Source organism: Merops nubicus, unplaced genomic scaffold (assembly GCF_000691845.1).
Source record: "Merops nubicus isolate BGI_N331 unplaced genomic scaffold, ASM69184v1 scaffold1113, whole genome shotgun sequence".
Taxonomy (NCBI): domain Eukaryota; kingdom Metazoa; phylum Chordata; class Aves; order Coraciiformes; family Meropidae; genus Merops; species Merops nubicus.
The window spans coordinates 16292-42043 of record NW_008600896.1 but is presented as its reverse complement, the minus strand read 5'-3'; the positions used below and the strand labels follow the sequence as shown (position 1 = coordinate 42043).

At 37.3% G+C, this 25752-nt stretch overlaps 1 protein-coding gene across 1 annotated transcript in view; it reads right to left on the bottom strand.

The window, feature by feature from the left end:
- MOXD1 (monooxygenase, DBH-like 1) overlaps positions 1 to 25752 on the bottom strand; it is a 39816-nt gene that overhangs the window by 10754 nt on the left and 3310 nt on the right. Inside the window, exons 5-8 of the mRNA XM_008937812.1 lie at positions 7830 to 8009; positions 5473 to 5575; positions 3527 to 3693; positions 1778 to 1969 (exon numbers count right to left, since the gene is read on the bottom strand). Coding sequence (XP_008936060.1) covers positions 1778 to 1969; positions 3527 to 3693; positions 5473 to 5575; positions 7830 to 8009 — 642 coding nt within the window. The remainder of the gene's footprint in view (positions 1 to 1777; positions 1970 to 3526; positions 3694 to 5472; positions 5576 to 7829; positions 8010 to 25752) is intronic.

The window sequence follows — 25752 nt, the reverse complement described above, 5'->3', positions numbered from 1 at the left end:
GAGCAGGAATATCCTGGTTCCCCCCAGTGAGGTCTGTGGCTCTTGTGGCTTATGGACTTGATAACATTCACAGAAAGTGCTCCTTCTCTGAGATTAGATCTTATGATTGTGAAGTCAGAAGAGAGTCCTAGCATGCAAAGGAAACAATTAACCTGGACTCCACAAGCTGAAAGAGGGATACACCCTTCGAAGAGCTTGAAGAAGGAGAGAATAACAAGAACTTAGAGGAAAGTGTTAATATTATTAGTTAATTGATTAGACTATAGTCTGATATGTATGTAAAGCTGTACTGGTAGTTTTTTCATAAGATCAAAACAATAAAGGCTCACTTCAGAGAAAGAATTCCAGCTACAACTCAGGCTGTCTTTTTTAAGTTGCTGATATTATCAAATACCTCTTTTAGTCATTCTGCTGTCTACTCCCTTTTGTTGTTGAATTTTAAAAAGCCTTTCTCTATAATCTGCATGGATTTTCCTAAAAATATTACAGGCTTTCTCTGCAAACCTGTCATCTTCTGCCAGCCTTCTTCCTAAACCCTTCAACACTTCTTTCCTGGAGGAGGTAACACCAGTTCGTCTTTGAAGTCCCTGTGGAGTACAAGCAGTTGGACTTCAAAGAGTAAATGCTGCACTTGAATTTCCAGGTTTTGCTGTAGAAATTAAATTAGAAAGTTAGCATTTTAGCTTGCCTTTTAAGGACAAATACCAAAGTTTCCCACTGTGGGAGAAAAGAGAAAAGGTCTTGAAGTGAAGTCTGGAAGTTTAAATCATTGGGCTCCTCACTATACTTGAAGTTCAGTGATTGCAATAGTCTTTTCATCTCCCTCTACCTTAATGGCTCAAACCATAAATACAATTATTTACACAAAATACAATTGTTTACTATTTTGCAGCTGGCCAATTCCATCAAGTAACAAGCTTGATCACATGCACCAGGACAAGCACATCTCCAGCTGCTCTGCTGGCCAAATCTGGAGCAACCAACCTCTACAGCACTAAATTTTGTCCTCAGGCCAAGCTTCAAAAACAGATGTTGGCTGGAACTAACAAAAGATGAGTGAATAATTTTTGGATGAGTGAGTGACTCATTAAAAATAAATACAGGGTTTTCATGCAATACCTATAGATAGCTACTGCTTTATAATACAATTGTAGTTGGGATTTTTCTGAAAGTTCTTTACATTATTGTCACAAGAACAGCAGATAGTATGGCATGACTTCTTCGAAAAGGTTTTTTTTTTTTTCACTAGTGAAACGTCATATGGAACATGAGCATGGAGTTTTGCTCCCAACAACAAATACGAACTTGAAACAAACAGAAGACTTGGCTGATGTGTAAAGAATCCAAGGCTAGATACTTGCTGTGTGCAAATACTCAGTATGTGAAACTTGCTTACAACGTAGTGGTGTTTCCATTCTTCAGCTGGCTGGATGCACAAAAATGGCATAACCAGCCACACATGATTTTATAATCTGCTTTGTTCAAACATTTGTAATATAAAGTTCAAATCAAGTAATTGTGGACACCAAACACACTTAAAGAATGATTTGAATTGTTGGGCCAAGCCAGTTCTGAAGTGAATTGGGTGGACACTCCTGAGACCCTGCAATTTTAATGCATTAGTCATTCTGCAGCAAGTGTAAAAATTAATAAAACATTCAAAAATTCTATGATACTATGAAAAGAAATTCCAAAGCAAAATTAGTCCTAAATGTGAGTAAATGTTAGGCACATGATCTCTCAAACACTTTCAGGGAAAGAATTAAGAGTGTCGTACTGGCAAGATGGTTCTTTCTTCTTTCAGATACTGAAACTCCTGGAAGTTGAAGTCAAACTCATCATCATAAGCAAGTAGCTTCTGCTCCTCGCCATTGTGGAAGTGGCGCATCCTGATAGCTCTGCCAGCAAGATGGGCATGAAGTAGTACTGCAAACACATGAATCCCAGCAGGTCTCTCAGCACCTAGAGCCTGGCCAGGGGAAACCAACACTGTCAGCGTGCCCAGATGCAATGCAATCTCATCTCATCTCATCTCATCTCATCTCATCTCATCTCATCTCATCTCATCCAGTCCAACATGTAAATAGAATGAAAATATATTAATAAATGCATTTTTAATGCATTTATTAATAAAAAATTAAAAAATTAATATTGTTTGCTTCAAACATTCCCTAAGTTTGAAGCAAAGTGCAGTCTGGAGCAAAATCATCTGTATGTGAAATTAAGGTTTTATATACAAAAAAAGGCTATTTTCTTTTCTGTGTTTGTTTTTTTTTTTTTTTTAAATAAACCTGGTTTTATCCCTAATGCACACAGTTTTCATGGAAATCAACTGGACTGCCAATAATTCTCAATAGATTAAGACCTTCAAGGGATTTATACTAAAATCTTTACATTATTTTAGTGCTAATACTGATGAGTGTGGATGTTTATTGTGAAAAATAATTTCTGTCCAGTTATGAATGATGTTATCATCAATATCATGCCAAGAGAAGCATTTTAAACTAAGAGGCTATAATTATAACATGCTCTACTTCCCATCCTCAAGTCAATACCCTAAGTTTACATCGGAAACTTTTTTCCAGGTCAAAAAACATTCTAAAATTTACTGCCAACATAAAATAAGCTATTTGCCAAATTGACACAAATTTGACATCATTCCCATTCTAGCTGAGATCTACAGATCCAAACTTTTCGTGTGCTAAAATTTCATTCTTGTTCAGAGCCCAAACTAGAAATAATGTTTTATGGCAACATCTTTCAAATATACCTTTAAGATCAGGAACCTCACAATAATATACTATTCAAGTGTTTTTTGGCTGAAAAATGCTATGTCAATATGCAACATTTAACAACACCAAGAAAAAAAATCTAACTGCTATATTTAATTTGCCCTTCAATCTAAACCACTTCACAACAATCACTGATACAAACTTCCTTTATAAATGACAAAGTATAGGAGAATCTCCCATCATAAATTAACCAGAGATTTTTAACAACACTTTCATTATCTGTAAGATATTAAAATTATCTTAATGAAATAAAGTGTTTAATGAATGCATAACTTTGTATTTTGGGCCATACAACAAAACCTGTTCAGGTCTTTAATTTTTGTGGTTGATCTAAGAATACCTTTCAGGCTTTCACTTCACTGTTAGAAGGCTTTGGCACAAGCACGGATCTCAATTAAAAAATTAATCTCTCTCAATATTTTTTCTGGCCTAGCTATTCCAGTCTATTAATAACTTTGCCATAGAAAGCAATGGATGCTTATGCATTGAATACACAATCAAAACATCACAAGCACTGTGCCATCCAGTATTACTCATATCAGTGAAGCAGCCTGAATACTGAGCACCCCAAATACCCAGATACAAAAGACTCAGTGTTCTGGAGGGTGACATGTAGCAGATGCTTTTGCTCACATCTCTTTAACTGGTAACTATCAATCTTTCCAAGAAGTTAAAGTGGCTGTCCAAAACTATTTCTAAGAATGAACACCAATGGATTCTGGCAGGAGACATACCTCTTTGAGACATTCCAGTGTGCAGTGACCCTCTGATACAAATTCAGGCATGCCCGGTGGGATATTGTGGAAGAGGCTGACCCAAAGACCAGCTTCAATAACCCCAGCATCATATTTCCTTAAAACTGGAGTATAAATTAGCCTCAGACCAGAGCTATCTATCAAGCCTGCAATAAAAGAACACAGTCATCAATGGCTGTAAATCAGTGCTTTAAAGAAAAAAATAAAATCCAATCGTTTCACATTTTTCAAGGCTTGACCTAAGTTTTCTATGTGAAAATTAAGTAATCAGCCTCAACAACCCAGAAATGAGTCAAACCATATGCAGGAGGTAATAAATAGGAGCAGCCCACAGGAGAGTTGTTAAACATGGCATCTTGATATCTGTGGTGTTCAGATGTGAATGAAAAATGTGTTGTCTGTAGCCTTCATGTCCCTTCTACTAAGTTACCCAGTATAGACCTCAGAGAAAAGAAGTTAGATCACAGGCAGAGCAAACATTACAAGGAAATAATAAGACCTCCAAAGTTTCCAGTCATTAAAATATCTAAAGTGGAGTAATATACAATTATTAAGGAAAAATATGTATAGTCAATTAAGAGTGGTAACCAGAAATGAGACATTCTGCAATATATAAATAATGGCATTTCAGGGCACATACACTGTCCCACAACATCCCAGCTTCAGTGTCTGGGAATCCATACTGATTCTCTTTCTGAAACTATATGTACAACCTAATCAAATTGGATTTTTCATATGTGCTATTTCCCTTTCAAGCTTCTTGCTGACACCTAAATGCCTGAAATTTTTAAGGTATGCAAGATTTTTTTATAAAAAAACTCAAAAGAGGCCACCTTTCAAATGAAAATTGAACGTTAAGGATTTCAGAAACAGAAACATTCAAAACCAGCCATGTTAGCAGCAGTTCAGACATTTTTGAGTCAAACTGGTGAGCCAGTGCTGACTACCAGTCTGAGTCATTTAGGAAAACACTGCCCCAGATCACAACATGAGGCTAACAGTGCAGAGACCCAAGCTGGGGAAACGCAGGTGCTAAAACATGAAAAGGAAGGGGACTCGGTATCCCATGCAAATGTGCATGCTGATGGGAGAGTGTCTGTCATTAAAAAAAAACAAATTTTAAATAATTCATCTGGTACAACATAAAGAAGGGGAATAGCAGTCAGACAGAACACAACCCACACAGAGGATTTTATTTTAACACATGGGGGTGGAAAGAAAGGCCAGTACAGTGTGCTGTGCTGGATTTTGCTCAGTTCTTATACAACAATCACCAGAATATTCTCAGGTACAGTAGCTCAATAAACTTTTTTTTTCATAAGAAAAAAATATCTTTCCAAAAATCAGCTTCAAAGTTCCCTAGATTTTCTCAGGCTCCCTGTCTTCTTCCTTGTACATCTAAATATAAACAAGTTTTAGAAATAAAATTTTAAAAACCCCACCATTATAAATTGAAAGCTTATCTTTCAAGATAAGCTGCTTTTACCCATTGAATGGCCTAGTAACCTGAGTCTGTACTTCACCTTCAGAAGCTGCCCACCATTCAGGTAGAAGTATTTAAAAAAAAAATTTAAAAAATGAATAAGGCTCGTTCTTTGTGATGCTGTCTCACATAGATGCTCTGTTTCTCTCTCTCAGTCTGATTAGACTTCCCAGCAAAATGAAAGGAAAGAGAGATAACCTGAAGAATGTAATAGTAGAAGAAGACGTATTCACCTGGCCCAAAATTCTTTCTGTATCTGAATCTCCTGCTGATTTCAGGTTAACCTTTTGAGTGCAGCCAAAAAAACCACTGGTAACTATTGAGCAGGAATAAATAAGCCTCAGCTTTGTATTTGCTGTTTGCCATACAACACAATGAGAGGCACTTGGGTCTAGTACATTATCCAGTCTTGCATGTTTTGAAGAGTTGTGAGGGTACAAACCTTCTGTGTATGATGGATTGTCATAATGCACCTCCATAAGAACGAACTGAGGGTCAGCTGCTGTGCCAATGGATAAGCCAACGTGAGGAGGGTAGGTGAACCCCTGGAAATTAAAACACATACAGAGTTAAGGTATTTTTGCCATGTTAAGAGTTAATTTATTTTTATAAACACATTGACTTTTTTTTTTTTATCATATTAATGATAAAATGTACAAAGATAACTTCTTTCAAAACTGTCTGAACATGGCACTGTGGCATAAAATATTCATTATATACTCAACAACTATGGCAATATAGAATAGTAGTTCCTATGCTTGCTAGAGGATAAAGCCCTGAGTAAACTGGTCTGACCTCATTGCCGATCCTGCTTTGAGTAGGAGGATGGACTACAGACTTCTTGAGGGCCCTTCCAACATGCATTATCCTGTGACCTTATGGCTGTTTATCTTGTATTTATTGGTTGACCAGAAAAGGAAAATTCACTTTTAAACAGGTAAAATAGACTGCATCATCAAGTTGTTAGTCTGACAATAAGACCCTTATGAAAAAGTGAATCTACATTTTAAATGTTCCAAATTTCAAAAAGCAGTAATTTCCAGGGAATACTAAGGTCGTATACAATTTGATTGTTCTTCCTGCACAAATAACTAAATTCCAGGTGAAATGATTTGAACAATAAAGATTATCTTCATGGCTACATTTACATTAGCAAACTGTGTAGTGTAAAATAAATAGCTCTGTACAGTGCAACAGCTTGTGCTGGGCCCACTGTCCCCAGAAGATGTTCCTCTGGACAAGATCTGGTCAGGCCCTAGGCATTGAACCCTATTTATTGCTGGGAGGTGCTGGATTCACCGCTCCATGTTCACTTCATCCCAAAGGCACCTGTGCAAGTTCTCAAACCACTCATGGTGATAAAAAGAGCTTGGTAAGTGGAGATAACTTGGTATGTGAGATTTACATCAGAAGCTCACTTCTCATTCAAACCAAAATACAAGGAACTTCTAAGTAAACTCATTTACCAAATTCACTTTTACAGGAATTAATCTGTATGATTTTACAGTACATAACCAACATTTTAATATGCAATTTGAGATTCTAGCTTTTTGAAGTTAGCTATTTTAGATCGCAACTTTCTGATGCCTGATAAACTCTAATGAATTAATCATAGTATATAGCAATAAATATTATCACTTCCATTCTATTGTAAGAGTAAACTGAAGTAAACGGAGTACTCCAGTAAACCTGAATGTAACCCAGATGTGTCAGATTCCTCTCTACAGATCTTTAACAACAGGATCATACTTGCAAAGGCTTCCATAGTGCTCATCAAATGATAACTTATTTATATGAGTTTTTTATTTCACTTAGATGAAAGTACAAATACTAGGTCAGAGCATAGCTGATGGCAAAAATGCACAAAGCATATATTAAGGATAATGCTCATAGTGGATTAAAAATCTTTTGATGGGCCCATGTAGCAGCTCTGGCTTCCTCACACTGCAGCACTCAAAGAGAGTTTTGGACTGCAGGCTGGCAAATGAAGGCCCCAAAAACTATCATCACCCCAGTCCCTCTCTGTGACCACACCATAGTTTGTGTGGGTACACAATGATTCAAGAGGGGAAAGAAGGGGTCGGATTCTTTTGGCAGCAATTCTGCCTTATGTCAGCTGAAAGCACTAACTGCAGCCTAAAGTAACATATGAAATGAGCTGAGAACACAGCCTGGGGTCAACATGGCATCAGCGATTATTTTCTGTAGATATGGCCCCATTGCCATGAGCAAAGTGGTCCTTGTGCTGGCTCTGCATTTGCACAGGATCACTCTTACACTGAAATGATGTCTTGTTGGGCTGGGTAGGAAACTTCAGAACGATAGGCCTGAATGGGGCAGCACTGTAACCAGGTCCTGGTGAGGCACAAAATTAATTGCATCTATGTGTAACTTCATTTGTAAAGTCTCGTCTCCATGTCTTTTACACAGTCACCTACAGAGACTGCTTTTCTTGAGTAGCAGATACTGGTCTTTGCTGGAGGCACTGTATTTACATATCAGATAGGACAAGCCCATACAGCAACATACTTCCTTGCTCCCAAGCCATCTTTCTTCCCCTAAGGCAACAACTCTCTCTATGCTATTTTCATTACTTCTTGCTTGTCACTCAGGATCATAGTTGTATTTCATATTTAAAAGGCCAACAAGAAGTTAAGGACTTACTGGTGAGGCATTCAGGGATTGTGTACCCTTAAAAACGGACAGATTAAGTAATCACTAATATACTAGGAAGAAGCTTCAGGTGACACCCTCTTAAAGCCTCACTGATGAACCATGTTAGGCAGTCATTCATCCTACCTCTCCTCCAATGGCCCAAGCAAAAATGACTGTCTCACAAGTGAGAAAAGAGTCTGGCATGTTGGGGTGGTAGCACTCATGCCCATAGTCCAGCACACTGTCATTCAAATTGCTGCTGCATTGGTAGAGAAGGATATGGTGCACCAGATTCTCATGGCCTTTCTGGATCAGTGGCTCAACCTGTCAATGTTAAAATGAAAAAGACAAAGAAAGAAAACATATCTCAAATGTGACTATTTCAATGCAGGTATGCAGACAGAACTAAAGACTATATGGTGCACTTATTTTAAAAGAGGAGACGATGTTAGATTGTAGTTAGGTTGAGAGACTACTTTAGCACCCTGCAACTCCGAACATTGAAAACTTCATTGCTCAAGTGCATCAACAGGGGACAGGAAGAAAATTCTGTGCCTTGACTAAATTTCTGTTGCCATCTGTCTTCCTGTCTCTTCTCCCACCCCTGTCTTGTACTGTCACTTGTCTTTCTCCCTGCCCAATCTCATTTAGCCACATTCCAGCATGACAGGTTTATAAACTAGTAGGTCAGTTCAGCTCAAACAGCTTGGTACCTGAACTACTCAGAACTTTTCATCCTTGTTTCTGCCTCTTTTGTACTATTTCAAACTAGAGCTGCCCATAGATTCTGTACAACTAAGATAAGCCTGGAGGTATACCCAACACTCCTCAGCAGCTCAAGATGGACTTTCAAATTTTTTTGACATCTACAAGAAATTAGAATTATTTTACAATCTGCTCAGTTGTAAAGACTTTATTAACATGAAGTCATTCCTGAGAGGCTGAGTGCTGCAGCCTGTTTATAGCAGTGCTGAGCTGGAGGGCTTTCAGGGGTGCCTGGGTGCCCCCAGTATAATTTGACCACCGAACTTCAGGGTAGGCTGAAATAATTTCTTTCCCATGTAACAGTGTTCACTCTCTATTTGGATGGATGATGTTAAATCATCTCTGTTGGAGATGACATCCCTTGGGCAAATATGAATACTTCTGAAAAAATATTGCTTTCCAGAAAGATCATATTCCATAAAATATCAGCATACAGAAAAGAGTATTAAAATTAGTTTTCCCCTTTGCTTTTGTTTTCAAAGACTCCATCCCTTTCTATCATACCTACCTTCAAGTTGAATAAGATAAACATTAATGTTCGTACAAGAGAAGTAAATCTTTGGCAATGCAACTCTTAAACTGTAGGGTGCCATGCAGTATTACTTTTTAATATTAGGAAAGAGAAGGTATTTTAAACAGGCAAAAAAGGTATAAACATCCTAACTTTGCATCCTTTTGTTCTGCAAGCAGATGAACCCCAGTTACCAGAGGACCAGAACAGGGTAAACAAGAACAGTTTATTACATTATTAAAATATTTTTGGCACAATATTGTTACCAGACATTTATCTCTCTGCACTTTGTTGAAACCACTAAATCGATTACAAAAGAGGAAGGGCAGGAAGAAGCAACCCAAGCCTCTGCATATCAAGACCACCCTCATTAATATGAATCTGCAAAACACCATTGAAGTTGCGCTCTCAGGGAGTCTGGCTGCTGCTGAGTACCTGCATGTTTGTCCAAGAAGTGCATGGCCCAAACCCACACACTTCACTGCGCCTAGAAGTCAACGGAAAAATGCCAATTTACATGCATGAACCAAAGTTTTTTTTCTGATAGCACGACTGAAATAGTTCACATGAGATCTTCTGCATTGTTCTCAGTAATCCCTAATTCAGTTAGCATTACCATCATCACAATTACTGTACTATGGAAGTAAAAGGTATTTTTGAAGGAGACAAGAGTCAGTTTTCCCATGAGATAAAAATTTATTCCTGAATGTATCAGACTTACTGACAAAGATTCAAAAATCCATTTCAGCTTGATATTGCTTCTTCCCTCTGCTCCATCATATACCCACATATTTATCCAAATACTGCAGAACCAAACCATGCTCATATCATAACAGCTTATACATTAAATAGTACTATATATCTCAAGAAGTCTGGAGTTCCACATAATATATAGGTTAATCAGGGAAATAGTTACAGTGATATTATCCCTGTATCTACCAAGAAAAAAGAGTATTTTTGTCCTAACATTTTAGAGTTCTGCTGCCTGCTACAAGATCCCAGCACCTGCTGTGCTTAAAATTGCTACTTCAAAACCAGCTTCCCCTCAAAACAATGGGACATCACCAAAATTAGAAACTCACATCCTGTCATCAGCTTTTATTGTTGGATACCTAAACAATTACAGCATTCCAAGAAGAAAATGTGAAGAAAAATAGAACAAACCCTTAAGCACTTTTATGATACTTCTTGTAGGAAAACATATATTCTTCAGATGCACAAAAAAATAATGAAAAGTAGCAGCGAAGTTACACTTTCTCCACATTTTGATTACAACTTGGTTAAAAAAGTGCCACCTTCCTCTCTGCTCTTTTAAACAAATAAAGAAAAAAAAAAAAAAAAAGGAACTACTAAAAGTATTCAAAATCGATTAACAAAAATCTTAGGATAATATAATTAGTCACAACTGTTAATTTCCCAGAATTACATGGAAATATTTTAATGGCCATCTCCCTAAGTCTCACAGTATCATTTATGATTGAAATGAGAGAATGAAGAGGAGCTGACCTCCTAGAGTTATTTGATTCTCTTTCTTTTATCTGATGAATAGCTAACTATATTTTCTTACTAGAATAACTTCAGCAGAAAAGAAAATTTAAAACTACGATCTCGTTCTCTACTGTAGCCATTAACACGTGCAGGGATTTCAACATGCCATCCTACATCCCAGGTGAGTTCTGCCCTATTTACTCAGTCATTTTTTATTTTAGCTTATAGAATGAGTCAGTTATTTAGGCTACCTCCCTCTACCTCTCTCACTTTCCACAAAGAGTATCTGTATAGCTTAGTTTGCTCCAAGCTGAAAAGAAATTCCAAAACACCTTTTTCTTTAATTTGCTTTTTCAAATAAAATTCTTGCTTTCTGCCTAGCCTTACAAACAATAATGAACAATGACTGAGATTCTCAAATATGGAGCCAAATTCAGCAAATCACGAATGCATTTAAAAGTGCACAGGTAGTAAGTACTACAGTAAGTAGTCCCACATGCAAAATTAGTTGCTAGAGCAGGTACATACAATGAAATATTTAGATCAGGGTGGCTTGGTTTTCCAGAGTATTTGCAGCCTCAGTGAATGAGAACACAATTTGCAGGGCTCACCTCCTTACAAGGTTATTCCTAGTTTAACAGATCTTTGTCAGTCCTGATCCCTAACTGTAGGAATTCATTTTTTAAAAGTGGCTGTTTAATGAAGATGTCCAAAGTTTATGGTTTTTTTTTTTTATTTTTTCAAGCGTAAAGTTTTTGGTTCTTTGATAGCCTTTAATCCCAAATCACACAACATAAAAGTAAGGCTTACTTTTGCAGGTCTCCTCCCACAACAATAGTGGACTGACCACGAAAAGTCACCACAGTTGTCCTGTCACTTTGTCTTGGGAAATAGTGCAACTTTTACAATATTTAAGAAAAAATAATAATTTACAGTAGTAAATTAGAGAAAAGGACTAAAATACAGGAAAAAGTTATTAAAATAGGCATATTACATAACAGTCAATAAACTGCATATTTTAAGTGTATTCATTTTTATTTGGATTCTCATTTATACACAGCCTTTTTTATTCTGTTCTCAGTTTTACTCTCAGATGGCACTTTCAGCCATAAATAACTGCGTAACTTACATGAGTTGCAGTGAAAATAGAATCATAGAATCATTAAGGTTGGAAAAGACCTCTAAGATCATGAAGTCCAACCCTCAAATAGGAACGTACCTTTCAGTTTCAATAATTATGAGGCAACCTGTGACTTTGAAATGTAGTCCCTTTCCCTGTTAATTCTTTTCCTTGGCTAATTCATGTTAGCCAAGCAAGTAAAGAAATAAGCTAAAGGGATACTGAAAGGCAATATGCATATAACTGCCTATTTCCCCCATTTTACCTCTTCTTTGAGGCTCATCTGTGATGCTTCCACTGTTGCTGGCATGCAAGGAAGACCCAGCTGTCAGGGTTCATCTCTGTGCCATGTTGTGAATAAGCCTGCAGAGGTACTGCACCACTAGGGCACCTCGGTGACTTCTTCCCCTGCAGGCAAAGTGCATTTTCTGCTTGACATTTCCTAACTGCCGGAGGCTTGGCGTTAGAGATTGCAAAAAAAAAAATAAATAAGTGCATGCAACAAGACACAATCTCTCCTCCTTTTCCTGAAACCTGCAGAAAGAAGCTCCTCTTTTATTATTCACGATGATCTTCTTTCTGCATCTTCTCTACCTTTCTTGAAAGCTTGGGAGGGAGGTCTTTCTAAGGAAGGATACTGACATACATGAACCTGATTCCCACTAACAGAAGTAAAAAATAATAGACGTACTATAGTCCCTCATCACATCAAATCAGGGTTCCCAGAGAAGGAGTTATTTAAAATACACTGCATTCAAATACAAAATAAAGTCATTGCCATCTGCAACCAGAAGTATAGGTTATGGTAATGATGTTTGGTTAGCATGACCTGTACTCATCAGGCATGTTGAGAGGTTTTATAAAGCTCCTTTTATAATACTGAATCTCTTGGCACTTCTGAGAATACTGACTTTCAAAGAATATAAAATAACAAATTTTATATTTATTATCAAGTTCATCAACTCATAGAATGCTTTGGATTGGAAGAGATCTTAAAGATCACCTAGTTCTAACCCCCTACACTAAGGATGGGCATGCCCAACTAGATCAGGTTGCTTAGAGTGCCGTCAAGCCTGACCTTGTATGTCTCCACAAATGGGCCCTCCACCACCTCTCTGGGCAGCCTGTTCCAGGGATTCACCACCCTCATAGTAAACAATTTCTTCCTAATGTCTAATCTAAATCTACTCTGCTCAAGTTTAAAATCATTGCTTCTCATCCTATTGCTACACACCCTTGTAAATAGTCCTTCCTCAGACTTCCTGTAGGCCTCCTTCAGGTACTGGAAGGCCACCATAAGGTCTTTGTGGAGGATGCCTTCTCTAGGCTGAACAATCCCAGTTTTCTCAGCCTGTCCTTTTAGGAGAGGTGCTGCAGCCCTCTGATCATTTTTGTGGCCCTCCTTTGGACTCTCTCCAACAGGTCCATGTCTCTCCTGTGTTGAGGGCTCCAGAGCTGTACAGTACTCCTGGTGAGGTCTCACCAGAGCAGAGTAGACGGGCAGAATAATCTCTCTCAGTCTGTTGGCCATGCTTCTTTTGATATAGCTCAGCATGTGACCGGTCCTCTGTTAAAAGTGAAAACAGATAAGACATGTGCTTTCCATCCGTTAATTTAACAGAAGCCCTATTCTAGTCAACAGGCTGACAACACATGAACACCAAAATGCTCACATCTGCCAGCAGTGGGTTGCTGAGTTTCAAATTTTCTTTCTCTTTTTCCTACTATTCCCTTACCTACTGAACAAACTGAACATACCACATGCCGTTGTTCCTTAAAAAAAAAAAAGCCAAGTAAAAATTGTGACATAATTGAGATCCTTTGCATCTCAAGCTGCTGATAAGCAGGATCAAGATACCGCTGTATGATGTGTTAAACAGGATGAAAATGCAAAGAGCTAAAATGGTCCAAGAAGTTAGATTCCCTACAAGCGAAAACTATATCCAGAAACCTAGCAGTCTGTCCTTGTTATTGCTGTTTTTCTCCCTTTAATTTGCCCTGCTTTCTTTTATGTTAACAGTTATGGTTTGTTCTTCATGCCTGCTTGTGTGAACAATGAAATTATACATAAGTCTTCCCACTTTGTCCCTGTTAGAAAATACAGACCACTGAATGTCAGAAAATAAAAAGTTGACTTTATTTTTATATATGAAAATGGCAACAGATTTTTGATCTTGTTACAATGATGCTTCTACACTAAAACATCTATGAAAAATATTAATTTTATATTTTCCAACTCAAAAGGTAGTTTTGACTTAATCTTACATTTTAAAGGCACTATGGGATGGTATACTGCCATATAAATGACTCTGAATAAAGTCACAGCCTTATACTACACCTCACGTGTGTAGCCAATGGTGGCACAGGGAAAAAAAAAACATTTTTCTGTAGTCTCAAAATTGAGAGTAAAAATTTAACAAAGGATTTTTGCCCCAGCATGGCTGCATTTAAGAGAGTTTCTAGCCTGTGGTTTGTTAATTTATTTATATGAGCTTGCCATGTCTCTGATTAGCTCAGACCAAAAAGTGATGGTTGTGAAACTGAGTACTGACTGAGTTTATTTAAGATAATTCTTGTAGCAGTAGGATCTCTGCTTTCTATACTCCTCCACAGGAAAAACTATTCCCCTCTTACTGGTTACTCTGGTCTTTGTATTTTTTTCACAAATGTGTACCATGTCCGTATTTTAAAATATTTGACTGACTCAGAAAAGTTCTTCAAAGTTAGACATGATGTCTTCCTATTAGGAATTGTCAAGATTTTTTCAGGGTTTTTTTTGCTTTTCAGATGTGTAGTTGTGGAATGAACAAATATTGATCTAAAACAATTCTTTTAAGATTTTAGTTTTTCCATCAGAAAAGCAAATACTTAGAACACTTGGCTTAATGACGTTTGCTCTTTTTCAGCCAAAAATTTCAATTATTCCAGAAAAAAAATCAATAATATGACTTTACATTCATATAAAAGTTCTGAAAGAAAAACACCAGTTGTCTGCTGCCTAACATTGCTCCTTGCACACTACCCAAAGGTGTGCTGAGCAAAAACTCAAGAGTTGGAAATACACCTCTGAGCTGGGGTGTTTAGTCCATAACTCCAGGGCAGACCAGGATTTTAACCCTAACAATCTAATAGTTATCTCACATCAGTGGAAAAGCCTGCACAGGCCAGCATCACATCTAGGACAGTAACCTGCTGCAAACCCTCAGCCCAGAGTTCAGGCATCCTGGGGTCAGGCAAGGACCACCCTCCCAGCACCTCCACCCCACCCTGTCTGTCAGAAAGCATTAAATCAATGCCACAGAATTGTTAGAGCTGAAAGAGATACCTCCAGTATGTAACTGGCTGTAGTCTAGCATGGACTAGCTGCCGTGATCTCTCCTGAGATTAGTGGTATCATTTGCATGTAGACAGCAAAGTGCTCATTTCTGTTTTCCTCACTGTACAATCCAGACCCTAGATTCAGTCATTATAACCATCAAAGCCCTTTAAATCACTCTCTGTCCCAAGTGCATCTGAGTTTATACTGTTTCACTTACTTAGAAAGGGATCTGTTCTGGTGAGTGAATTGCAGGAAGCAGAGCAAAGCCACTGTTTCTAATTTACTGATGGTCATCCATGTACAACATAGGGATCATTACTCCTTAACTTGAATTGCCCTTCATATGTAAAAATATTTACCCAAATTATTTTCGTACACATTTTTCACATCTTCCAGCTGGAGAAAAATACAACCTGTGTAGTTAATAACATATCTTGATTCTTGAATTTTAATAAAAAGAGATGGAGATGTGAAGGACCAGGCAATAGCAACTGTCCCCAAACCCCAACCTCATCATGTGATTAGATAAGGTTTCCTTGAAGGCTGGAAATTTCCCAGACCAAAAATACATACAGTTCCATACAGTTTACAGCATCAAAATTATTTTTCCTTAATGTGAATAGAGGTTTGGGGTTTTTTTTCTAAGGCAAGACTCAAATATAGGACATAATCCCAGGTTGAAATAACAGGGCTGAGTTAGTTATTTATTTCAGCTATATTGTTGGCATTTGCCTTTAACTGGTTTTGGATATACTTTAAAACACATAGTAAAAATTCTAACATCACTGGGGAGAAAAAGTCTTTACCACATGCATGGAAAGCCTTATTCAAAGCACAGATATTTCCTGTTCTTGGTGTAAAGAAGAAAAGATTTGTTTACTCAGTGATTGTGTTGTTCAATGAAAGCTCTTCTTTTAATTTTTATTAGTAAACCACAGTAAGAAGTAATTAACATACCTCCATTTTAGGCTGCAGATTTTATTGTGGAAAAAAAAAAAAAAAGTACTTTCAGGTAAAAGTTACTGCTGCTGTGCTGTTAGCTTGGAGAGGATGCTATTTATCTAAATTTGCTCAAATCCTTCTGTCTCCACATATTACTGCTAATCATTACACTGTACATCCAGAATTTCTATAGGTCAGTGTGTAGAATGACTTAAATATTATGATTAGGACAGAGGAATCAAACAACACAACAACACAATAACCAATAAAACCAAACATTCAAAAAGGAGAACTAGAGATGGGTTTAGGGCTTCTTGTTCTCTTTGTGATCAAGTCCATCCCTAAGTTTGTATTCCTAATTAATCACCTGGAACTCTGCCATGCATCAAGGGTTTTGGACTTGAAAGACATGCAATAATTTAGACTAAATCCAAAATAAGTATATCTCAAGGAAGTCTTCATAAAACATTGTTTCTGACTGAGGTATGTCTGAAGATTTAAGATAAGGCATGTAGTAAGCTAAAAAGTATAACCCTAAGGAGCAATCTGATAAAAAGCTCAGGTCATGTAAAAACAGGTTTCACTCGTTTATGTTTCCTGGCAGTACACTCATTGCACTCCTAAGCAGCAGAAACACTGGCAGAGTGGTTGCAGTATTCAGTATGGCCATAGTCTCTCAAGGTAGTTGACACACATACCCCAAGCAGATTAAATTGGCAATTGATCTGCAACATCACTACTTTCTTGTGAAAAAAAAAAAAATCACAATAAAGTAATATGCAACCAAATAGGTTTCAGATCTAAAGCCAAAATGGGCAGTCTATAAAGAGTTTATATTTATTCAAGAGGAACATATAATTTAAATAGAATAAAAAATAAAGTCAGTGAAGGTACTCTCTTTTTTTCATGAAATCACCATTCATATACAGCAGTGTCTGTTTCTTTGAGATGGCAATGGAAGGGGGTTTAATTGTATTATGCAACTGCCAGTGATTCCCTTCAGTCATGTAGCTTATACTTTTCCTCCTGCTTGGGATTGAACACACAGCTTTGCCTGAAGACAGAGCACAAGAAAATTACAGCCTGTCCATTCCTTGTTTTATACATACTGAGATATAGTGTTCAGAAACAAATTTTCTCATAAGAAAATGAGGACTTCTGTGAAGGACTACCAAAAGTGAACACAGAAGAGAAAGACCTTAGGTGTTCAGATCCAGAGCTCTTACAGAAGTCACCAAGCTGGGTGATCTGGCACCGAAAGTTTGCTGAAGGGACAGCATGGGATAAAATAAGCACAAATTTAATGATTTTGACATGGCACAGTCTCCTGAGTCAGCAGAACAAATCTGTAAAAATCTGTATTTACAGTGTTAAAATACAAATGTGAGAAGGCTTACAAAGTAAATGTGGTTAGGTAATGTCTACATTAATACTACGATTTCCACACTTTCCCACCCCGAGCCAGAGCCTTGTACTCTTGTCTAAGGCTTCAACATCCTTCAACAGCAACCATGAAGTCACACAACCAGGGCCATTTCAGATGACATGGTTCTTTTGAAGTCACTGGAAAATACTGTATTAAAATTATACTATATTCTAGAAATCAAACCTGTAATTGGCACTTCATAGAAAAGAAAGACACAGTTCCAGTCCAAGCCACTTATGAGATAGTTACGGAAACATCACTGAAATTAGTGGATGGAGAAAGGAGACTGAAGAACATTGGTTTGCAGTTTATAATCATTTTCTCAGATAATTATGTTTTCTCAGGTTAGGGTGTTTTGGGTTTGGAGGTTTTTTAGTTAGATCCAAAATGCAAATTATTTTCATACTAGGTAAAATTTCACCTCAGTCTTTGTGCAAAGAGAAAATATTCATCATCTACTTGTGGTTCAGTTGTCATCTGTGTGGATTTTGATGCCATGTGTGTTATGTGTGGATATGGAGTGGTATCGTCTGACTATTGTCTATTTTTCCACAGTCGTTAATATTCTTTCTTTCTAATTTACCCCTGGGAGTCAAATGAATCTTTGATCTGGAGATAGCTGCAACTACTGTGCATTGCAAGTGGAAGCAGAGATGGAGAGGGTATCATAGCATCATTCTCTGAAAACTAAACCCAGTAGCTAATGAATGCTGAGGTTGCAGGTGAGATGTTGGTACTGAAGAGAAACACTTGAAACACATAGATAGAAAATTAAATTTCTTCTCCGTTTAAATGACATTGTGGCCATTAAACATGGCCCTATATAAAAATTACTTAAGAACCTACTACAGTGTGACTTGTCTCAATTAGAAAGTTGAACTTAAGAAGCAATGTCAAAATGCTAGCATGAACAAGGAATATCTGTTCTCTCATCCATCCAGACACTTAGATCACACCATGCAAACCCCATTGAGTCAGATTTTACTACCTATGAACCCAGTGCTCTGGCATTTGCACAAAAAATGCCTTATAATTGCCTATCTAATCTGCTATGATAAGAAATGTTGATTGGTTGGCTGCAGACAATTCCTAAACACTATTTTTTTATCTTTTCAATGCACTACCTAATTACAGGATTACTCTGAAACTATATGCAAAGCTATGGATGAAGCAGAAGAAACAAAGACATGGTACCAGACAACACAGGGTTAATCAATAACAGTCCTCTCCTGAAGATTAACCCACAAATCATCCCAGAACTGGAACGTGAAACTCAAGAGACCTTCACAAAAATTGTATCTTCCCCTTCTGCAAGCTCATCGTTGGTCATATTGTAAGTTAAGGCTCCTGTCACCTAACACTTGTATGGCACCAGAAGTTACATAACTTCTGACTTTCATTTAACCAGAAAATCACATAAAATACTTTTTTTCCAACCACATGCTGGTATAGTCAATACATTGCCACTATGGATGGATATAGTTTTTAATTTAAAAAAATAAAAGGAAAATCAAAGAAACTGGATTAAATTAACTAGATGTTCAAGTCTGCTAATGATAGAAAAGAAGCAGATTATTTTTTTTCCAACCACATGCTGGTATAGTCAATACATTGCCACTATGGATGGATATAGTTTTTAATTTAAAAAAATAAAAGGAAAATCAAAGAAACTGGATTAAATTAACTAGATGTTCAAGTCTGCTAATGATAGAAAAGAAGCAGATTATTTTTGCATAACAAGCATGGAATAAATAATGCAGCAATAGCTGTATAGTTTAGTATTCTTATTGTAAAGACTTACAAGTGAAATGAAGGAAGACTGCTGCAAAATAAGAATATGCTCCACCAAGAAATATAAAGTTTGTTTTGACAGTAAAATCTGTGGTCATATGTAGTTTCACCTCTGATCACAGAATGAAATAATATATGAAATAATTTTACACATGAAATCATTTAGCAGAATATGGGAGAAGACAGTATTTTTGTTATTTCCTGAGACAGTTGCTTGGGAATCTTTTAATTTCCAGCCAGTTCTGTTGTATGATTCTTTATCACTGCAAAGTGTAATGGGCCAATTCAGGCTTGCACTGAAGAGACAGCCCTCCAGATCAAAGGGCAGATAGCTTACAAGCTCTGAAGCATAAGATGATCGTTTGGTTGCAAATCTAATTTACTGAAGCTGAAATTGCTTTGCAGGGAACATACAGGAAAATACAGAACATTTGTTTATATCAGCCTGCATGATCCAATTTACTCAAGTTATCACATTTAGCAAAATGTGAAAATTCAAGCCAGAGAGCAACAAGCAGTTACTGTCTGGTATCACTCAAGTTAAAAATCAGTGCCTTCATTTAGGTACTGGAGGCTACAGGCTGCCCTTCTGGCTTTCAATCAATCAGTCTCTTAAACTGGAGTCTCTTTGTGTTTTCACACTGGGGTCTTTGGTATTACTAAAGCATTCCACTGTCAAAAGGCAGAGTCACCCTTGGCAACAAGTTTTTTTGGAGTTTCTACTTCCTTATCAGCGATTGCCCCGAAAATGAACATGAAGATTAACCAGCAGCTGGTGGTGTGCTCTAATACAGGCCTTTCTTTAACTGAAAAGAGGCTCCCTTTTCTAAGGAGATCCACAATGGAAAACTTTGGTGCTTATATAAAAATATGTCCAATGTAACACTTCTCAACTAATGTTAAATAATTACGTTTCTTCTGGTGATATGCTTGGCCTGTTTTCACTAGTTACATCCTAGGTTTGGTGCCAAAAAATTGCACAAACTTGTAGTTGGGAAAAATCCATTTTTCTTAAAGGCAAATCTTAAAAAAAATAATTGCAGGTTTGGCTCCTATCACAATCTCTTCTCTCCTCTGACCATTTTGATGGGCCATCCATTTGATTCATCTATCTGAAAGCTACATATCTAATACCAGCAGGTTATCTTAGTTCTCTCATCCTCAGTGGAGACATACTGAACCATACATGGGACGCTTGAGCTCATGTATTTCAAACACCTTCTCTAGGATGATACAAATAGTTATTTTTGCCACTGCAAGGTCATTTAAGCAGCTGGTTCAGACCTCTAGATAAGTCAAGTTAAATGAGAGGAAGCCCATCCTCATAGTTGGAAATTTACTGTCTTTAATGTGTTTCCTGAGTTTAATTTAGTATTCATGAGGTGTACTGAATTTTGACCACATAGCCTAATCCCCAGCATGGGGCTTCTTCCCCATTTCAGTAGTGCTAAACCTCCTCTGTCTGTTTCTCATAAGCAGGTTCAAATAATGCACACAAAAAGAGTGCTTACACAGGAATCCATATGTTTAAGAGCTTACAAAATGCAACCTACTATCCCCCTTTCCAACACCAAATGCCCTCCAAAACTGGGCATCCCGTTAGAAAATGAATATGAATATTACAGAATATGAAGTATTTTATGCTCTTGAGCACAGCCACACTGCAGCCTTTCTGTCAGCATTTGTCTGACTATACCAGTTTCAAAAAACCCCAGAACATTTGGAACTATAAAAAAATACATAATTCTTAGAGAAAAGACATGTAAATGCAGCTAAATGACCCCACTACTACCCAATCGTATTTGTTATTTTGCATAAACTTTTTTTCCTACTCTTAATAGTGAAATTAAATGTTTAACCTGGGATTATGACTACTGAAGCCTGGGGAAGTACTTTCCCTGGGGAAAACACTGTATATTTAAAAGAAATTAAGAAAATATAGAGGGAAAATGTACAGAGTGTTGAAACCAGCATAGACATGTTATACACTGAAGCTGAAAAGCTTCATGCAAATTGATTATGGCATGTCTGGCATGTAGGAGATACCTACCATTCCTTCACTAGTATATACTGTAAATTTTCAGAAGTTTACACACACTACATTAACCAATTTATCAGGTGAAGTGGGAGACCACAGGTATAGAGAATTCACAGAAAATCTAGAGACAGTAGAGGAAATACTGTATCTTAAGGTTTTTTAGTTGCAGCAGAAGAAAACAGTGGAGCATATGGGAGACCTGTGGTTAATGTGAAGCCAAAGTACTGAATCTTTAGCATATGCACTTATAAGCAAGACAAAGAAGCTGAACTAATAGAAGACATGGAGCACTGAAATCTAAGATAAAGGTAGTAATAATTTAAAAAAAAAAAAAAAAAAAAGCTGTATCTGTAGAGCCACAAGTACCAAGAGCAGAAATACCAAGCTTTGAACATAAAGCAAAAGCTGTATTTACTGAACCACTTGGAAGTATTTTTCCTGAATGTGAAACAAATTTTCACTTTCGTGCTGCTGGTAAACACCTGCGTGATGCCAGCTCACAGTAAGTATTTTTAAAAAAATAATTCAGCAAATAAGCAGAAAAAAATCGATCATCCATAAATAGTCTCACAAATGTCAAAGTGAAAACAACGTCTCAGCACACACACACATATCCACGCATGTTGAAAAATCACAAAAATCAGAGATCTCAATGGTGTAGGAATGAAAGGATTTCAGAAGCTCCAGTGTGCTGTCACTGAATAACTTTTTAAAAACTGAGTGTGCAATAATAAAGAGACTTTTAAAATGGACAATTTACAAGAGGGAGGGTGTTTCAGAGACTCCCCTTTTCAGTGTGTGCCCCTCTGGGTGAGCACCTCTGGCTCTGCAAGCCCCAGCTCCCAGCCTTGGCGCAGCGGTGACCCTGCCTGCAAGGGCTCTCTGCACCCAGGGAGGTGCCCTCAGCGTGGCCTCAGCAGGGAGACAGAAACCTTTTCATGCGGAGGTTGGTGCATGGACATGCCTGTGTGTCTGCTCTACCAGTGAGTCCCCCCCTTCCTCCCTCCGAGAGGTCCTGTCAGAATGGAGGTCCTTCCCCAGGTGAAGACAGTGAAACCAGAGAACGTTCTTTTGGGATAGGATTAAGAGGCACATTCAGGACCAGTCAGAATAACAGTATTTACAGAGAATTGCAAAAATCCTAACAAGAAATAACCTTAAACCCATCTCTGGAAAGTCTGGGCTTACTAATGGAATGCTTTTTTTTTCTAAGAAAGCTACTTCTGAGAAAGCTCCAGGCTAACTTCTGTACGTGAGAAAAGTAAAAATCCCTAGGGTAGTAAGCCTGAGGCACATGCCAGAGCCTGAAGCTCACAGCAGTAAAACAGGCCAATGCACGCGTGGCTGCAGGAGGAGTCTGCAGCCTGGAGGTGATGTGAGCTCTCCCATGCAAAGAGCAACAAGGGTCCACCGCTCCAGGGCCACTGCAAAGACATCCTGCAAACAACTGATTTCAAGAAAGATGGTTGCCTGCTGTTGCCTCCAAGAAGTCCCTTCCATTTGTTCTGCAGAATGTTCTTTTCAAAATTAACCTTTTGACCCCATAATTGGTTCTGCTAATGAAAAAAATACATGGGAGGGAAATCCTATAGAAGTTCAACAAATTTTTTCAAGCAGACAGGTAGGTAGCTTGAAGCTAAGAAAGGGTGTATTCTATGAGAGTGATAATACCAGCTCAGTGCCTGGTATTTGTTGTAATGTGGGTAATTTTTATCTACTATTATGCCCAGCTACTGAGAAATTGTTAGTTTGCTTTAATACTTAGCAGGCATAATGTTGCTATGAGTTATTTCTCCAGGAGTTCCCAAAGGCATCAGAGAGGATCTCATAACAGAAGACATTGCAGGTACATGTAGGAAGACACAGTCTCTTCCCTAGGGAAGAAGTTGCAAGAGATATGAAACAAAGGAAAATTAAGCAGAGAAGTTCCAACCCTGGCTGGGTGCCCTGTTATCGCAGTGAAACTCTGTTCTCTATTGGTAAATGCAGCATAAGGAGAAATTACTTATCCTTGTCCTTATTCTACCTGTGAGATGAATACAAGATTACAATCTTATCTCTTGCACAATTTACGTGTTATGTAGTGCAGCTTGATCAAGAAAAGTCAATGAAAATATTCTGTTTCTCATTACCCAAGGTTCTTGGAAAGTAGCATAAATGTTATGTAAAGAGAAAGAAAAGACATAAGGTCTTATATAATTTACCTTTGACCGATTTTGAGATCTCTTATGCTTTATCTTGTGCTATAGAACCCAGACCTTGCAATCACTACCCAAACAAGCCTTTTGATTCTCTTCAAATTGAAAGCTTGCTCATGAAACCAGGTGGAGGACCATGCCTTAGCTACCCAGAAGGCAAAGGTGGCATATTGGCCATCTGCAAAAAATGTTTCTCATTGCCCAGAGATTCATTCAGTTTGGAGAACTTTTTTTTTTTCCCCCCATAAGAAGAAAAATCACAAAAGAGCAAAAGGATGTGTTCTGGACATCCTCACTATCCAGCATCAGAAATGTTTCACTTGTACAAGTACCAGCCTGGTCCCATGGACCGATGGCCCATTTTCACCTGGGGGACTTCTGCCATCATCCTGGCACACACCATCTTGTGTTTCACCCAAAGGGGTTTGGTTCACAAGCTCCATGACTGCTCATCTAAACTAAAACACTACTGTAGATGCATCCTAAGATGATTGATGTGTTACGTCTTACCCAGCTGTTGTACCACTAGATTGTATTTAAGGAATATATTTACGAATGCTTTGAATATGTTCTGCCTGACAACACATAGTTACTCTTCTTTAAAATAACACATGTTCAATGGAAGTTAAAAAAAAACAAAACTTTTAAATTGAAATCTGGATTCAGAATCTGGCATTTGTTAGTAAGAAATTATTAAAAGTTTTGGCGTCTGCCTTTAATGATAGGTCTATTTTTTTCACAGTTTCCTTCATTAACACGTTTTCCTGATGAAACTGGTATTAAAAAAAATGTATTATTATAAAATGCTCAGAGCAATTTTCAAGAAAGGAATGACAAAGAACAGCTGAACCATATGAAAAAAAAAAAACTCTCATTGTGGCTGTTCCATCTACTTGAGATTCCAAATCGCCAGTAGATTTCCCTGTACGCACAGCTAAGCACACACATCCATCGTGTTGATGGCACACACTATCCAGCAAGAAATGAACTGCTTTCCAGTGCTCCACAAAATCATACAGGAGGATAGAAATGAATGGCCCATAAGCTCACATGTACGCTGCTTAAGTAAACTAAATCATACCAGAGAAAAACTTGTAACATTTTCTAAATCTTTTTTTTCTGTCTAAAAGTGAGTTGTGTAAGTTTGTGTGAAAATGGTGCTACAGAAGGAATCCAGAATCAACATCTGCAAAACTATTTAACTAAGACAGACAGTTTGATCAGGCCAAATAATTCATTTGTCCTCCCCTTTGTGAAATTCAATCTTTGTTTGCATAGCTAATATCCTCCTGAGTAGACATAAACCTCATCTTTTGTGTATTAGTAGGCTTTAGGAAACATTTAATCAATCTGCAAGAGTGCGTAGATAGAATTCCACAAGAACTCTCTAGGCATCATATACAAAACTCACATATATGAAAATATAAATTGTGGCCCTGAAAAGAAATGAAAAGGAAATGGCCCTACATAATTCTTCTCTCCTTCTGTAATGATTTTAACTTTCTAAAAATTTTTTAAGAGACAGGATGAAATCTGTTTGCTTTTCTGAAGGTGGCAAATAACTAAGGACTCCGATTTTTAACTTTATAAAAACCAAATAGATTATTTCAAAGTATTATTTCTCAAATTATAATATTCTTCACACATCACCATAAAAATAAACAATGCAAAACTATTCAAAAAACTCAGTGTATTGAGCTAAAATCATGTTTTAGCTTCAACCCATCACAACTTTTTAAAGGGAGTAACTGCAGTTAGGCAAAACATAAAAAAAAAAAATCAGAAAATACAAATAATATATAGTTCCAGAGAACTTCTTAGCAGAACAGCACAACTTCGACCAAATTTAACATGGAAAGCATGATTCTGATACTATCATTTTGAAGATTTCTCACAGGAAATTAGAAAGCTAGGAAACCTAATATATGTATCATATTACAAGAAAATTCTGCTTTTCATACAGATCTGTGAAAGTAGCTGTCACAAATTTCAAATGTGATTGAAGAACACGTATCTGAAGTCATAAATTTGGACTTTGCAATTCTTCGGTCTGATAAAGTACAGAAACCCACAATATTTCAGAATAACTATAGGTATTTCTCAGACATACACTGGAGATCACATGTTAAGTTCCCTGAGCTAATTTAAAATTTCAGTCTTACTGAATGCCTTGGACATATATGACTGACAATAATTTAAAAAATGGAATAGAATTGTATAATAATTAAAAGCATTCATGGCTTCAAAGAAAGATAAAAACAAGGGCCAGAACTATCTCACTGTGCTGTCTTAAGCAGCTTAGAACAAGAACAGGAAATTGTTCTTTTAGGAGGTCTTCAGTTCCTGGGAAGGAATGTTAGAACCATCTTTCCCCCATCACTCTTAAGCTTTCAGTCCCAAACTGAAAGAAAAGTTAGAAAATGCATTACAGGAAATCATGTTTATGCACGTGGGTTTTGAAATCATCTG